The 14,835-nt window shown below is 43.0% G+C and overlaps 1 protein-coding gene across 7 annotated transcripts in view; it reads left to right on the top strand.

Annotated features, from left to right (window-relative positions):
• Positions 1-14,319, top strand: part of SLC20A2 (solute carrier family 20 member 2) — a 97,458-nt gene extending 83,139 nt beyond the window's left edge. For 2 of the 7 annotated variants that reach the window (XM_079949573.1, XM_079949574.1), the window contains exons 9-11: positions 3,510-3,695; positions 4,307-4,391; positions 12,276-14,319. In XM_079949573.1, the coding sequence (XP_079805699.1) occupies positions 3,510-3,695; positions 4,307-4,391; positions 12,276-12,440 (436 nt within the window). In that variant the 3' untranslated portion in view covers positions 12,441-14,319. Of the gene's footprint in view, positions 1-3,509; positions 3,696-4,306; positions 4,392-5,236; positions 5,322-12,275 lie in introns of all 7 variants that reach the window. The other 5 variants (XR_013832419.1, XM_079949577.1, XM_079949576.1 and 2 more) reach the window with 5 other exon arrangements.
• The last annotated feature ends 516 nt before the right edge of the window (positions 14,320-14,835 follow it).

Here is a 14,835-nt window from a genome sequence, read left to right as displayed (position 1 = left end):
GGGAAGGCACATAATCCCAGGAGCTATTTACTTTGGCCACTGACTGGTGCCAAACATATGGGCCTGTCAAAATCTGGGGTATTTTTAACATAGAGGGGGAAGCATTCATTCTAGGTAAGGGTTTGTTGGGTTACCAGGTGGCACTGGTAAATTGTAAGTGTCGGGTTGTACAACACTGGATTTTAAATTAAACTGCTTCTCCACCTCCTTGGCCCTGATAGCTCAACTGCAATTGGGGGTGTAGTTGTTCTTGAAACACCACATTTCTATGACTCTGCAAACAAAGTTGCTTGACAACCTTTTTCTACGCCATTGCAGTATAAACCTTCTTACTGAGCCATAAGAGTCACTTGAGTTTAAGGATTTCATTCTGGTTGGCAGTTAGTGTTTTTCTTTTTTTCTTTTTTGGTAAGTTGATGACTGCCTTTAACTCCTAGGGAATGTGTCAGGCACAAAGTTGCAAGATTTATATCATTTGAAAGCTGGGGCTCCCATTTTTCAGAAAATATTAACTTCTAGACTTTGCCTTCTTGTTATGCACCATGTCAGACAGTGCCACTGCCCTTATTCCAGCTGTGTGTTTGGGCAAGGTGCTTAGACTAAATATAGCCAATGCTAGTCCTTGTATCTAGCTGTCAGGTCTTGGGTTGTGTATTCTGTGCATGCCATTCTCCATTGCCAACGTCCTGAGAAAGCTTTGGCTTGTTAATTCATTAAACTTGGATTGTTAGTACTGGTTATTTTATGTATTTCTTCTGGTAACCAATTCTTGCTTTCTATGCTTTCATAGTATTAGGTTGTTGTTTAGTCGTTTAGTCGTGTCCAACTCTTCGTGACCCCATGGACCAGAGCACGCCAGGCCCTCCTATCTTCCACTGCCTCCCGCAGTTTGGTCAAACTCATGCTGGTAGCTTCAAGAACACTGTCCAACCATCTCGTCCTCTGTCGTCCCCTTCTTCTTGTGCCGTCAATCTTTCCCAACATCAGGGTCTTTTCCAGGGAGTCTTCTCTTCTCATGAGGTGGCCAAAGTATTGGAGCCTCAGTTTCACGATCTGTCCTTCCATAGTATTAGGTAACAGATAGCAAAATCAGTGCCGTAGAATATTGCACAGGGCCATGGATGATTGGCCTATTCATTCTATATTTGGCTTGCAGTGTTCTTGCTGTGAGCTCGTGCTTCAGAAGTGCGTGTCACATAGAACTTCCATCTCTGTTTGGTGAAGAATAAAAATGTGCCCAGCTCCGCCCTGGGGAGAGAAAACTAGATCAAATCAGTGTGCTTCTGAAATGTCCAGTTTTGGCTCCCAGGCTCAAAAACATTTAGGCAAGTAAGTGAGTTGCCATTGCATACCTTCAGGAGCATGATTTTATACCACTAAGCTGATCAGACATTTCATTATTATAGTGGTTTTCCCATGTTTCGTTTAGCAGGAAACTAGGTTTTGTGACCAAGTCACAATAGGAATCTGAAGCTAGTCTTGACTTTCTTGAGTGTTCCTGTATCATATCCGTATTTCCAAATAGGTGTCTCATTTGCTTAGTGCATTACATTTTGAGATGTACACATACAGTCACGGGAAAAAGAAAGTACACCCTCTTTGAATTCTGTGGTTTTACATATCAAGACATAATAACCATCTGTTCCTTAGCCGGTCTTAAAATTGGGTAAATGCAACCTCAGATGAACAACAACATATGACAACACACATGTGTTGTTGTTCATCTGAAGTTGTATTTACCTAATTTTAAGACCTGCTGAGGAACAAATGGTTATTAGTAAGTTCTGATCTGTAAAACCACAGAATTCAAAGAGGGTGAACTTCCTTTTTCCCATGACTGTACCCATGTCTTTAAGTGAATGCTTAAAAAGATAATCTGTGGCGCAGTGGTAACCAACATGATGACCTTTGAATGTTACTGGACTACAACTGCTGTCAATCATACTTGAGCTCATGGGAGTTGTATTCCAACAATATATGGAGGGGCCCGCAATGCTTACCCCTGCTGTACAGATCCTCCAAGAATAAAGGTGTAAAGAATATATGCTATTAGGTTTGTGGAAAGAGAGAGAGAGAATGAGAGATCATCCCTGGTTATTTTCACCCCTCTACCCCTCCCAAAATGAAGGTTAAAAATGACTGAAAATAAATTGTAGCTAGGAATCTATTTCCCGTAAAGCACATGGTATCATGAAGTGAGAGTACTAGTACACTTTCTTCAGAACTCACAGGGCTATTAGGGTTTATAATTGTTCAGGGAGGGAGCTGGGGGATCATGAACTTTCCCCTCCCCTCCTCTTTCAATGCAATGTCCTTCAACCTGCCCCATTGTAACCAGGGGCACCCTTATTTCTGCTTATGGAACCCAGTATCAGATTTACAGTGCTTAAGCCAGCGATGCATACATGCCAGCAAAAAATAGGTAGAAAAGTGGTCACAATCTGCTGTATGTTGTGAATGTAGGGACGGCAAAGGAAGCATTTCATAAAAGTGCATCGGGGTATCTTCTGATTCCTATATTTTGCTTACTAAAAAATATTCAGCCCACCTGTCCTGTGATTTTTCAAAGTGACTCACAAGCTGACAAGGAACAGAACAGTATCCTTTAAAATATTTTACATGCCAATGAAACACCAGATTGTAGCTGAGTACCTTTGAACTCTGCAAGCAGCAGGAACTGAGAACACGGTTCCTGCTTCTTGTTGTCCCCATAGTGGATAAAGAGGGAATATGAAACATGGTCACTTCTGAGGATCTTGTGAGAGAGAAGATCAAAAGCACTTTTTAAAAACAGCGCTTGGAATTGCATCCAGAAACCAGTTGGGAAACTAGCTGTGTTCACAATGGATCAGCCCATTAGCCCTCATATTGTCCTATCTCTGTGACATAAGAAAAAGTTAAAACTCCTGTTTTCTGTTGTGTAGTAGATTCATGTCTGTGAAAACGCCACTCTGGTATTTCCTTTTAGAGGAAGATAGCATGTCTCAACATCATGTGCGCAATATGCAGTAAGGAATGGTGTAAAAAGGTAGAGGGACCCCTGACCATTAGGTCCAGTCGTGACCGACTCTGGGGTTGCGGCGCTCATCTTGCTTTGTTGGCCGAGGGAGCCGGTGTACAGCTTTCGGGTCATGTGGCCAGCATGACTAAGCCGCTTCTGGCAAACCAGAGCAGCGCACAGAAACGCCGTTTACCTTCCCACTGGAGCGGTACCTATTTATCTACTTGCACTTTGACGTGCTTTCGAACTGCTAGGTTGACAGGAGCAGGGACCGAGCAACGGGAGCTCACCCCGTTGCGGGGATTCGAACTGCCAACCTTCTGATCGGCAAGTCCTAGGCTCTGTGGTTTAACCCACAGCGCCACCCGCGTCCCAAGGAAGGATGTAAATTGTAATAAATGTATGGCTGTTTTTGTAAGGTTCTTCTGTCTTTGTTCAGTGTGACTAGGAGGGTATTGAGTGAAGCATTTAGGATTTGATAATATATTTTCACTGCTATGTTTTCCAGCAATGCTATTGGCCCCTTGGTTGCCCTCTGGCTTATTTATGACAAAGGTGGCGTACTGCAAGAAGCTCCTACCCCCGTATGGCTGCTCCTTTATGGGGGCGTTGGCATCTGTGTGGGCCTCTGGGTCTGGGGGAGAAGAGTGATCCAAACCATGGGAAAAGATCTCACGCCCATCACACCATCAAGGTACGTGCCCATCTCCTGCATCTCATTGCCCTGGCATCTCATGCTAGCTATGCCATAGCATATGTGTGCCTAATGATTCCTGGTTTTGATCGGAGTAGTGATGTACGTAGCTTTCTCTTTAAACTAATGGCAATGTTGTTTGCATTGTTGAGGTCTAGTTGGGCAGAATAGCCTACCAATGTCTGAATAGCATAGAGAGGCATAAATTAGGAAATGGCAAAAATCGAAGTAGTTTTCCATGTGCTTCTGAATGATTAAAAAAAGAAACCAAACCTGTGATTTTTTTTATTTGCTTTTAATGCATACTAGACCTCTGCTGCTAACCTGTTTACTAATTGAGCATGATTTATTGGAATGTAGTATAGGTTGTCAGTAGCAGCGAGCTGCTCAGCTAATTTAATGTGGATGTGTGTGTCCAGTTTTTGTTATTCAGCAGCTCTTTGTTCTCTCACTTAATATAACTCAATGACCAAAGATCAGTCGGAGGGAACCGGTTGGAGACGATGCTGGTAAGACGTTGGCATGTTGCATGGTGTCAGCCCAGACTGATTGATTACACCTTTTTTTTAAGAAAGAGTGACTGTGAAGTGTTTTTTTTATGCTTCCTGCAGTGGATTCACTATTGAGTTGGCTTCGGCGTTCACAGTTGTGGTAGCTTCCAATATTGGACTTCCTGTCAGTACTACACACTGCAAGGTATGCCTTTGCCATGTGACTGCAGCCAGGCCGGTCTGGACTGTTCGTGTTTTAACTCTGCTGCCCAGATCAGTTTATAGCGGCATGATACCACAATGAGGAAATGCACACGTCCATTTCACATCCAAGAACTCTCCCCACCCCACCCGTCACTCCACTCTTATGAATGGGCAGCCCTCAGGTTCCCTTCTCAGACATCTCACCCTTTTTGCACATTGTGGAATCAAACTATTCCCCCTTCCCCACAGAGACACTTGTTATCAGATTATTCCCTACGCATCCACATGGAATTCGGCATAGCGGTATGTTCCCCGAAAGAGCAATACATCAACCATTGGCCTTTTGCATTGCCCATTAATTTCAGAGGGTCTTGTGCAGAAGGAAAGATTGGTGGGGCTGCACACCAGGAACTGTCTAATCTCGATGTTTTCACATGGTCATGGAACTGCACATGAGAACATTTAGGAATAATGACACGAGCCCAAATGTTTTAGAGTGTAGTGGGGCGGATGGCCCGAGGCGTTTTGATGCCTGAGGCAGGATATCCAAGTCGCACCCGCCTATTGGAATTAAAATAACGAACTAAGAATCTACATTGTGCTGCCCTTGACTGGTACACCAAAATTTGCTGCCATGCATGGTGGAGTTGGCCTTGAATAGCAGTAACTTTTTCCTCAGGTCATGCCATGTGAACGTTGATCTGCTGCACCCTTCTTTGTCCGGAGGTTCTGACACTGTTCATCGTTCATTCTTCTACTTTCCTGATGAATGCATGGCATGGGATTTCCTGTGTGTCGCTCTTACACTTCAAAATCTCCATCTGTCTTTTTTTTATTTCTTTACAGTGGATTTTGCATTGAAGTAATGTGTGCGCTAACCGTACTTGTAGCCTCAAATGTGGGTATTCCAATAAGCTCCACTCATTGCAAGGTATTGGAGTCTGCAGTGGTCACGTCCATTAAACACATGCTCAATCTTTAAAGAAAAAGAAACAAATAACAAATGCTGATTCCCCCACATCCCATTTTGCCTTCATTAAGTAATATACTACCAAGCAAGTTTTAAAATTAAAAAAGCAATAATTAAAATATGGAAATTTAGTTATTTACAAAATTATACAAAACATGTGAGTTGCAAATTCCCCTCAAATGTTAGAATGTTGGGGAGGTTTTCTTTTTTAAAAAAAAAGAACAAAAAGAAAAAGAATGTATATATTATATTATTACTCTTATTGCTGTTTATAAAACACATTGTAGTATTCATTTTGTAGTGTATTAACAAGCAACAGTCATCATCTTAACTTTTAGTATCCTTGCTTCTATATAAACTTAAACTTCTTAGTATTAGCTTTCGACTAACAGTTTCATACATTTTATTTTCTTCCCCCAGATTTGCAGTTTCTCATATGTAACTTTCATGGATTGTGATGTGCATAATTTTAGGAGCATACATCACAAGTCATTGAAATACAGAACCGAGCATTCATGTATCTGAAGGCAAATGGTATTTGATTTCAAGCCAATCGGAACTAGAAGGTCTATACGGACTGTAGCTTTTCAGTGATTATCTGCTTTTCTAACCTGTATTCTCATTAAAACGTAGTCAGCTAAACTTTGATAATGTTTAGAAATGGGTTAACTGATGCCAGTGTCACTGATACCCTCTAAAAATTGGGGAAATTCATGAAACAAAACAGAGCATAAGTTGAATATTCTTTAATTGGTTTTAAAATTAAATTGTGGTACTTTTCATATACATCACTATTCATGCTTTCAGACCTAACTCCCCCCCCCCCGTTTTTTATTTTAGCATATATCATATCTCTACCACTGCCCACTTTCCATTTCTCTTATTCTCCTCCCCCAAGTTCCTCCCCCCCAATCTCTTTAAAAAACACCCTAACAAATAAAAAGAGAGTTGCAGTGGGGTGACCAATCTGCTAGAAGGAAAATCCGTAGCAAGTAATGAGGTAGAAGAATAGACAAAATCTCTAGGAGCTGATAACAGTTCATGTATGAACATATCACTATTCTCCTTAAAGAAGATTGCAAAATATTGTAATATGAGGTCGAATTAAACAATGTTTTTAGATACCATGATTACAGTCACATGTCCATTACTTTCAGGGCTAGAAAAGTGAGCTACACGCTAAGCAGAAGCCAACCCCATCCCCACAATCCAGGCAAAGATTCCATTTACAGAAGCCATCTGGACTGGCAATTGAATTTTACATCCACATTGGTGACAGAACCGTGTTTTCTGCTGCACCTAAGAACAACAGGATAACTTAAACGGTCTTGGAAGGCTGCAGGGCACACAGACCTCTTGTCATCCTAAACATTATCACTGCTCACTCACCACTTTGCCTGGTGCCTGCCCAGATAAATGTTCCAGTGTTGCTGCACTAGTGTCAGCAGTTGTCATGTGAGCACACTTTGCATTTGCACACATGATTCCTGCTGGTGGTGTAGGTCCTGTTCTGGAAAGGATCAGGTGAAATTTCCACAGGCAAAATGAAGAACAAAGCATGTTCGTGACTATCCATTTTTATCTTATGGTCTAGGGGCAATGACTGACAAGAGGGAAAAGAAATTTATTACAGACGTTGAATGTTAGCCAGTAACTTCTTACTGTAACTATGATCAGACTTGTGGCTTTCAGAACTGATTTGATCAGAGATAGTCCTATGACTAAGGTTACTAAGACTGAGCTATGCCATCAACACTAATTGGATTGAATTAATCCTTTGGAATGTTGCATCCTAGTAATTTATCTGACAAACCGTAAATCTCTAGAATATTTTAACAGAGGTGGATATGCCTTTCTATTTGCACGGACTCTTCAGGAGGCAGAAGGGATAGACAAGTGAAGTAGTCATTATCCTGATGCAGTTTTTATTTTTATATAGCTGCCATTGCCACTGTAACATATATGGGCCCTTCTTACATTAATTCAGCGGCGCTGTGGACAGTCATTACAGTAAGAAAATGAGCTCCCGTTGCTCGGCCCCTGCTCTTGCCAACCTAGCACTTCGAAAGCACGTCAAAGTGCAAGTAGATAAATAGGTACCACTCCGGCGGGAAGGTAAACGGTGTTTCCGTGTGCTGCTCTGGTTTGCCAGAAGCAGCTTAGTCATGACCCGGAAGCTGTCTGCGGACAAACGCCAGCTCCCTTGGCCAATAAAGCGAGATGAGCGCCGCAACCTCAGAGTCGGCCACGACTGGACCTAATGGTCAGGGGTCCCTTTACCTTTACCTTTATAGCTTAGTAGTAAGCACATGTGCTGCATCCAAGAGGTCCTCGATTTAGTCTCTGCCATTTCCAGCTAAGAAAGATCTTGGGTAGTTGGGCTGAGAATTACTTCTTTCTGCTTGAGGTCTTGCTGGTTGCAGTCAAAGAAGGCCAGATGGACCAGTATCTGTTTTTAAGGCAGCTTCATATGTGTTACATATAGACTTCTAGTTATTTGGATGGGGGCAGGGGAGATTGGGAAGAGAGCAACCAAATGTGTTGTTTCAGATAATTCTGTATGTTACTGTACCACTTACTGTATTTTTCGCTCTATAGGACGCACCTTTTCCCCTCCAAAAATGAAGGGGGAAATGTATGTGCGCCCTATGGAGTGAATGCAGGCTTTCGCTGAAGCCTGGAGAGCGATAGGGGTCAGTGCGCACCGACCCCTCTCGCTGTCCAGGCTTCAGGAAGCTACCCGTAAGCCTTCAGAGCACGCCGGGAGTTCCCTTGGGCTCCGAAGGCTTGCGGATAGCAGCCTGCAGCCCGAAGCCTGGGGAACGCAGTACCAACTCCCTGGGCTTTGGGCAGCTATCCGCAAGCCTTTGGAGCGCTCCCCCAGCCCGCAAGCTCTGGGAGCGGCAGCAAGGCTGCGTAACCTTGCCTCCGCTCCTGGACCTGTTCTGGGGGCTGGGGTCGGGGGAAGCTCGGGCTTCCCCCGCCCCAGTCCCGCGGCTAAAAACGTAGCCGCGCGCAGCCTCTCCTGGCTGGAGAGTTTGTGCATGGCTAAAGAGGAAGCCAAGACAGCGGAATGGCTTCTTTGCTCTTTGGGACTGGGGGGGGGGATAATTTCCCCCCCTTTATTTCCCCCCCTAAAAACTAGGTGCGCCCTATGGTCTGGTGCGCCCTATGGAGCGAAAAATACGGTAATTTGGTGCACCTGATCAGTCAATTCCAGCCAGCTCCAAACTTGCTTGGAAGGAAATACGAAGCCTTCTTATTTAGCGTCCTTCCTTTCACAAATGGCTTCCTCTTGCCTGCAGTATCTCTTCTCCAGATGCTCTCTGACAAGAGGAAGGCAGAACATGATAGTGTCTCAGTTGTACTCAGCCCTTAGGGAGAAATGTAGGGTCATAAGAGGAAAACCTTGGCAATACAAGAAAACAAACTGTAGACTTAATGGCACTTAGAAGGGAAATTGGGTTAAGCAGTTAAAAGAAATGGCAGTTGCTCACATAAGACAAATCACAGTCCATTATTTGAAATGTGAAAACATAGTTATTCTTTTGAGCGAATATATTGTATTAGAAGCCTTCATCCAGAGAACAGCTTCAGGCAAGCCCTAAAATGGCAGTGATCAGAACAGGAAAAACACATGCTTCTTCTATTTGCCAGAGTGATAGAAGATTTGTCAGCCCTTTTGGCATATCTGAGATAACGTACCAATAGCAGGGATGGAAGAACACTAGATTTGCAGCTTGCTAGAAAAAGAGCTCTTGCTCTTTCCAGGATGGGGCTCAAAGCTGGACAAAATATCTAAATTCCAACCTCAAGCCATATGCTCTTCACTTATGGAATCCAGCTTTGCCACCGATTTCCTATATTCTGCCACATAATTAATTTCCACTTTCTGTGGCACAGGACATGGGTGACGCTGTGGGTTAAACCACAGAGCCTAGGACTTGCTGATCAGAAGGTTGGCGGTTCGAATCCCCGCGACGGGGTGAGCTCCCGTTCCTCAGTCCCAGCTCCTGCCAACCTAGCAGTTCGAAAGCACGTCAGAGTGCAAGTAGATAAATAGGTACCGCTCCGGCGGGAAGCTAAACGGCGTTTCCGTGCGCTGCTCTGGTTCCACCAGAAGCAGCTTAGTCATGCTGGCCGCATGACCCAGAAGCTGTACTCCGGCCCCCTCGGCCAATAAAGCACCGCAACCCCAGAGTCGGCCATGATGGGATCTAATGCTCAGGGGTCCCTTTACCTTTACCTATGTCACGTGTAGCAAACTTCTGGGCATTTTATTTGTTATAACTTGCTAGTTGTAGTTTTTGTTACTGAGTGGTGGATTTTTTGTTTTTTGTTTATATATTTTTTTAAATAATATTTATTGAAATTTCCAAAAAAAAACAGAAAAAAGAAAGAGAAAAAAAGAAAAAGAAAAAAGAAACATTTGCGTATAGGCCTTACTTTCATTAACATCCTTCCAGGACTTCCCCACCCCTCCCCCTCCTGTATTCCATTTCCATTAAGTTAGTTCAACAAGTTCTTACCCCAACTTTTAAGCTTATTATCATTGATCCAATATTCAAACCATTCTTCAACTTAAAAATATTTTTTTCCCCCTAAGATCGACCCCTGTTCCCTTCCACGAATTCCCCTCTTTAATATGCAGGACAGAACAAAGAAAAAGAATAAAGAACATAATATAATTTTACACCCTTTGGATTCCGAATTTCCCTCCCCCCTTTCCCGGTTTCGATCCCCAATGTCCTTCAAGTCTGCTGTCAGCCTGGAAACCCCACATCCGTGTCCAAATCTCTCTCTACTCCACTTTGCCGTCTTTTTGATAGTCTTTGCCATCTTTTTGATAGTCTTTAGTTTCAAACACCCCATCTTGGAAAAACTCTATCTCAAGAAGGTCCATTTTTTCCATCCAGATCTCTATGTTTAAGAATAAAACTCAAATTTTGTTTCTTAGTCCTTTTAAGTCTGAATGTCCCAAATGTTCCAACTTTATCCAATTCTTGTTGTTCTCTTTCCTCACTTTCCTCTGGTTTCTTTTCCTGTTCCGCTGCAAAAAAGTTCTAATTCCAAAAGCTTCTAGTTCCTCTACAGAGGCTTTATTTGTTCAGGAACAAACTTGCGTCAAGTCCCTTCCATTCTTCAATAGATATATCTATTGTCTCCTTTAGTGTAGAGACCTCTGTAGACAAAACAATGTTTCATTTTTGCAGCTTTCCCAGGAGATAAAAAGTCTATTCAATTCCATAAGCATTTTTCCACTTGCATCAATTCTTGTAGTGTCCCAAAACCCCCTCTAGAGGGATTATGGTAACTCAGTTTCCTTCCAGATCACACCCAAAAGTCAAGGTAACTTGTTATCCCTTGTTTTCAACAATTTATATCCAGATTGTAACGAATCTAACCGGCAAAGTCATCGTAACAAAGTTCTCTTTTTATTCTCCAACTTTGACAGCTACTTTGACAGCTGTCAAAATCTCTATATCTCCTCACCAGGCACTCTCACGGATCACTCCCGGTTCCCGGGGGGGTTGCACTTTAGTCCACACAATCCACTTTTCTGCTCCAGCACAATCTTATAATTTTCCATCGTGAAATTAATAACTTTTCTCAATAAAAAACAAACTCTTCTCTCGATCTTAATTATCAAATCCTTGCTTTAAATCCTCTACAACAGGGGGGAGGCGGACTTCCTTTTTGCACCTCCCCCGCTCGTTCCAAATTTAAAAAAAAAAATTCCTTTTAAATCCGATTTTCCAATTACTCACGGGTTATTATTTTCAGTCCAAATTTTCAATAGAAGAAGTCAGCGATCTCCGTCGGATGGCATGCGGCTTCGCTCGGCAGGGGAAGCGGAGGACTCATAGCACCACACCACCCCCATCCCCCGCTGTGAAGCCTTTAAAAAGGCTTCTTTGCGGGTCGGGGGGGCGCAAACGGTGCCCGTCGAGTCACCAAGTCCATGGGCTTCTGCGCCCATGGTTTTTGAGGGTCCCCGCATCGCCGGCGCGGTGGGACCCAACCCCTGCCGAGCAGGCTCCCTCTGGAGCTCGGAGGGAGTCCGCCATTCGGCGATGGCGCCAACCCGGAAGTCCTTTTTTGTTTTTTGTTTAAATTACTTTGTTAAGTTGCTTTGGAAATGGTTTGCTCTGAAAAGCAACATATATTACTTTAAATATATAAAACACGGTTGTTTTTCTTATTTGTAATGGTTAGCCTTTCCTTTGAAAGGGGCATGGCTCAATAACTGCTATCACAGGCCTTAAATTAAGGAGAATGTCATGTAAAGCTAGAAATAATAAGAATAAGAACTGCCATGGAATCCAAATTATGCAAGGCACTAAAAGGTGTGTTTCCCTGTCCCATCCCAAATAGTTTTCAGTTTGTGTGATAAATTCATGTAGAGCTCTTCTCCTGTATGAAAAGCAAGCAGGAATTCCAATTTCAGATAATTTGTAAATCTGGGCTTCAGCTGACTGGCATTGGTTTTGTCATAGATAGGGGTCCATAAATGTGTTTGCTGGTTGGTCAGCAGTTGCCACAAGTCTTTCTGGCAATTGTAAGTCCCTGGAATACCCAGTTCAAAGTGGGAGGCTTGCATTACAAAGAAAATGGAGGGGATGAGGCATCTCATTTTCACGCAACTCGTGAAACGGATTGATCTTGCTTAGTGCCAGGCTTTGGAGATACTTGGCGCATCTTCTGCTGCTTCCACGTGCCTCCAAAGCATGGTTTGGTTTGGCCCAGCCCTTCCCCTGAATCGCCTTACATGCCAGAGGGACGGTAGGGTGGTGGTGATCACATATAATAGCTGGTTACTAAAAGCAAACCCAAATTTATGGACCCCAGGTCATAAAGCATCTGTTGCCCATGTTAAGATGCCTTTAATTCTGATTCCCTTCTCAAACTTCCAAGGTTGGTTCTGTGGTGGCAGTTGGCTGGATACGCTCCAAGAAGGCTGTTGACTGGCACCTCTTCCGCAATATCTTTGTCGCCTGGTTTGTGACTGTCCCCGTGGCTGGCTTGTTCAGCGCTGCCATCATGGCTCTCTTCATGTACGCCATCCTGCCGTACGTCTGACATCGCTGCTCCTTCCATGGAAGAAGGGGGTGCGTCTGAGATAAAAGAAGCAAAGGTCTCCCCTCCAGAGTGCAGAGCTCCCTATTTAAACCATCCAGTAAGAGCTAATCAGCAAGGATTTGTCGTCAGAATCTAACATCTGCTGTACATAACATCTGTGTCATTGGTGACATAACATGTGGTGCCGTTTTCTTATGTATTAAAGAAATATATATATATGCTTACAGTAGGTAACACTACCTTAAGTTATAAGTGAGGTGAAAATAATTGCCTAGAACTTAATCCCTAGTAAAACTTGTACATAATGTATCATTCAGTAGCCATTTTTTAATCTTTTAAAAGAACCTGGGATGTGTTTGTCAGTTTGATAAATGATGAAGCAATCTGCAAAAAGATGAGATTCTTTTTTTGTAAAAAAAAAAAAAGTGCTGTTCAATGATACTGGAAGCAAAGTGCAGAAGTACATTGGCAAAAACTCGGTTCATATCATATTGTTGTGTATAATACTGTATGAACATTGAATTTGTAAATACTTACAAAAATGTAACTTTTTAATGGTGCATTTCCCTCATATATTTTGGATAAGAAAGTTTAGAAAGTACCAAAGAAGGGGGAATAGCTTGTCAGTATTATATTTGTCTATCTGTGTGCTGTTTCTCTCTCTCTCTCTCTCTCTCTCTCTCTCTCTCTCTCTCTCTCCCCTCACCCTGCAACCCATTTAACTTTCTAATTAAAGTTATTTTCTACCAGCCAGCCACCAGCAAAGCCAGGATAGTATCGCTCATGTTTTACTGTAACAGGTAAAGTGTCGTACTGCTACAGTCTTACGTAAAAAATATCATCCACAGAGGATTTTAGTAAAAGCTCAGCTTCGTTATGTGACAAACCTCAAACAAGTATTTTCCACCCCTTGTATATAGGTCCAATTCTGCTCTCAAAACAGCCATCTGTCAGCAAGCTCAAGGGGGGAGAAAGATGGGGTTTCAGAAAGGTTTTGTACCCAGTGTCAACGGTAACATAGATTGGCAGTGTTATGCCCAGTGTCTGAAAGGGAGCGATCTAGGACAGTTTGGGGTGCTAACCAACAGTGTTTGGTGGTTAAGATTTTTATACTACAGTTACTCTCATAACTGGAGGAGGAGTGAATACAAGAACCATTTCTGATCAAATGTCGGAGCGTGTGGAAGGAATCTAAGCTATACAGCTCTCCCTGCCAGTTCAGTGCTCGCAGGAGAAGGAGCTGCAGTCTGGGTTCCTCTGCTGTCGCCTGGGACTTAGGACATTGCCAAGGGTGCCTGGGATAAATCACATTGCGACTGCTTCGGAACTGCTAAAGGCAGTGTCCAATACTCAGAAACGTGTTGTCCCTTTTTGAAGAGGCATTCAAGTCTGCCAGTTGTCATATGAAGACACTACTGAAGAGGCCTACAAGGTCTCTGGCCCTAGAACTGCAATTTGTCATAATTTGGTAGATACACATTGATGAAACACCCCCCCCCAATCTTTACTAGAATAAAGGGACCGTATCAGCCTGGCAGACAGTGGTTTGAATCCAGTTCCTCTTGCTATGGGAACCTTGAGTATAGGCTTTTGGGAAGCCTTGTTGAAAGGAATCTGTGTTCTCGAGCCATTCCCATCTGTTTCCATTGAGCTCATAAATGAGCACTTCCCAGAGGAGTTTGCTACTTGCAACGGTGTCCAGGTTGGGTTTACTGGAGTGGGCTTGAGGAGGTCATGCTTGGAGAATGTTGGGAGCCTAGGACTGTTGAAATGCTGCTAAAAAAAAATCGATACATGAGCTTTCTTGGTACTCCATTGTGATCCTTTTTCATTGGTCATTCATTCTAAATTTATAATAAAAGAATACATTGCCCTAGAACTGCTTTCTTGTTTCTTGTTTTTTTTTTTAAAAAAAGATACTGAACCATGTGTTTTTACTATTTACAACCTACTAAGCTGTGGGTGCTTCCTAACTCAAAGCATTCCTTGCTTACTTTGCATTTGTTATAATCCTTTCATTTGCTTTCACTCTGTGTGGGTTCTTGTTTAGAAATTTGTAACAATGGCCTGGAAGGGGGGGCGGCACAGAGGAACACACCCATTGGCAAAGCCCAAATAAAGCCAAGCTCTGTGTAAAGCTAACAAAAACTTCCATTTATTTCACTTGGGACTCTTTGTCCCAGGATGAAGATCCCCTTATCAATTACCATAGCACTCTTTCAGTAGTAATCCCGTAATGAACATCTCATACATAAAAATGCAAATGAATGTGCTTCCATGAGCCTAGAGAAAGCGATGCTTGGACGCTACTGTCACAAGCACACTTGTGCAAAAGGAAATCCAAGGAAAATATGTCCTCCTTATTCAAGACCCAGTGCTGCTGTGGTTCTTGGCT

This window comes from Podarcis cretensis (assembly GCF_951804945.1).
Source record: "Podarcis cretensis genome assembly, chromosome: 13".
Lineage (NCBI taxonomy): Eukaryota > Metazoa > Chordata > Lepidosauria > Squamata > Lacertidae > Podarcis > Podarcis cretensis.
This window is presented reverse-complemented; position numbering and strand designations above follow the sequence as displayed.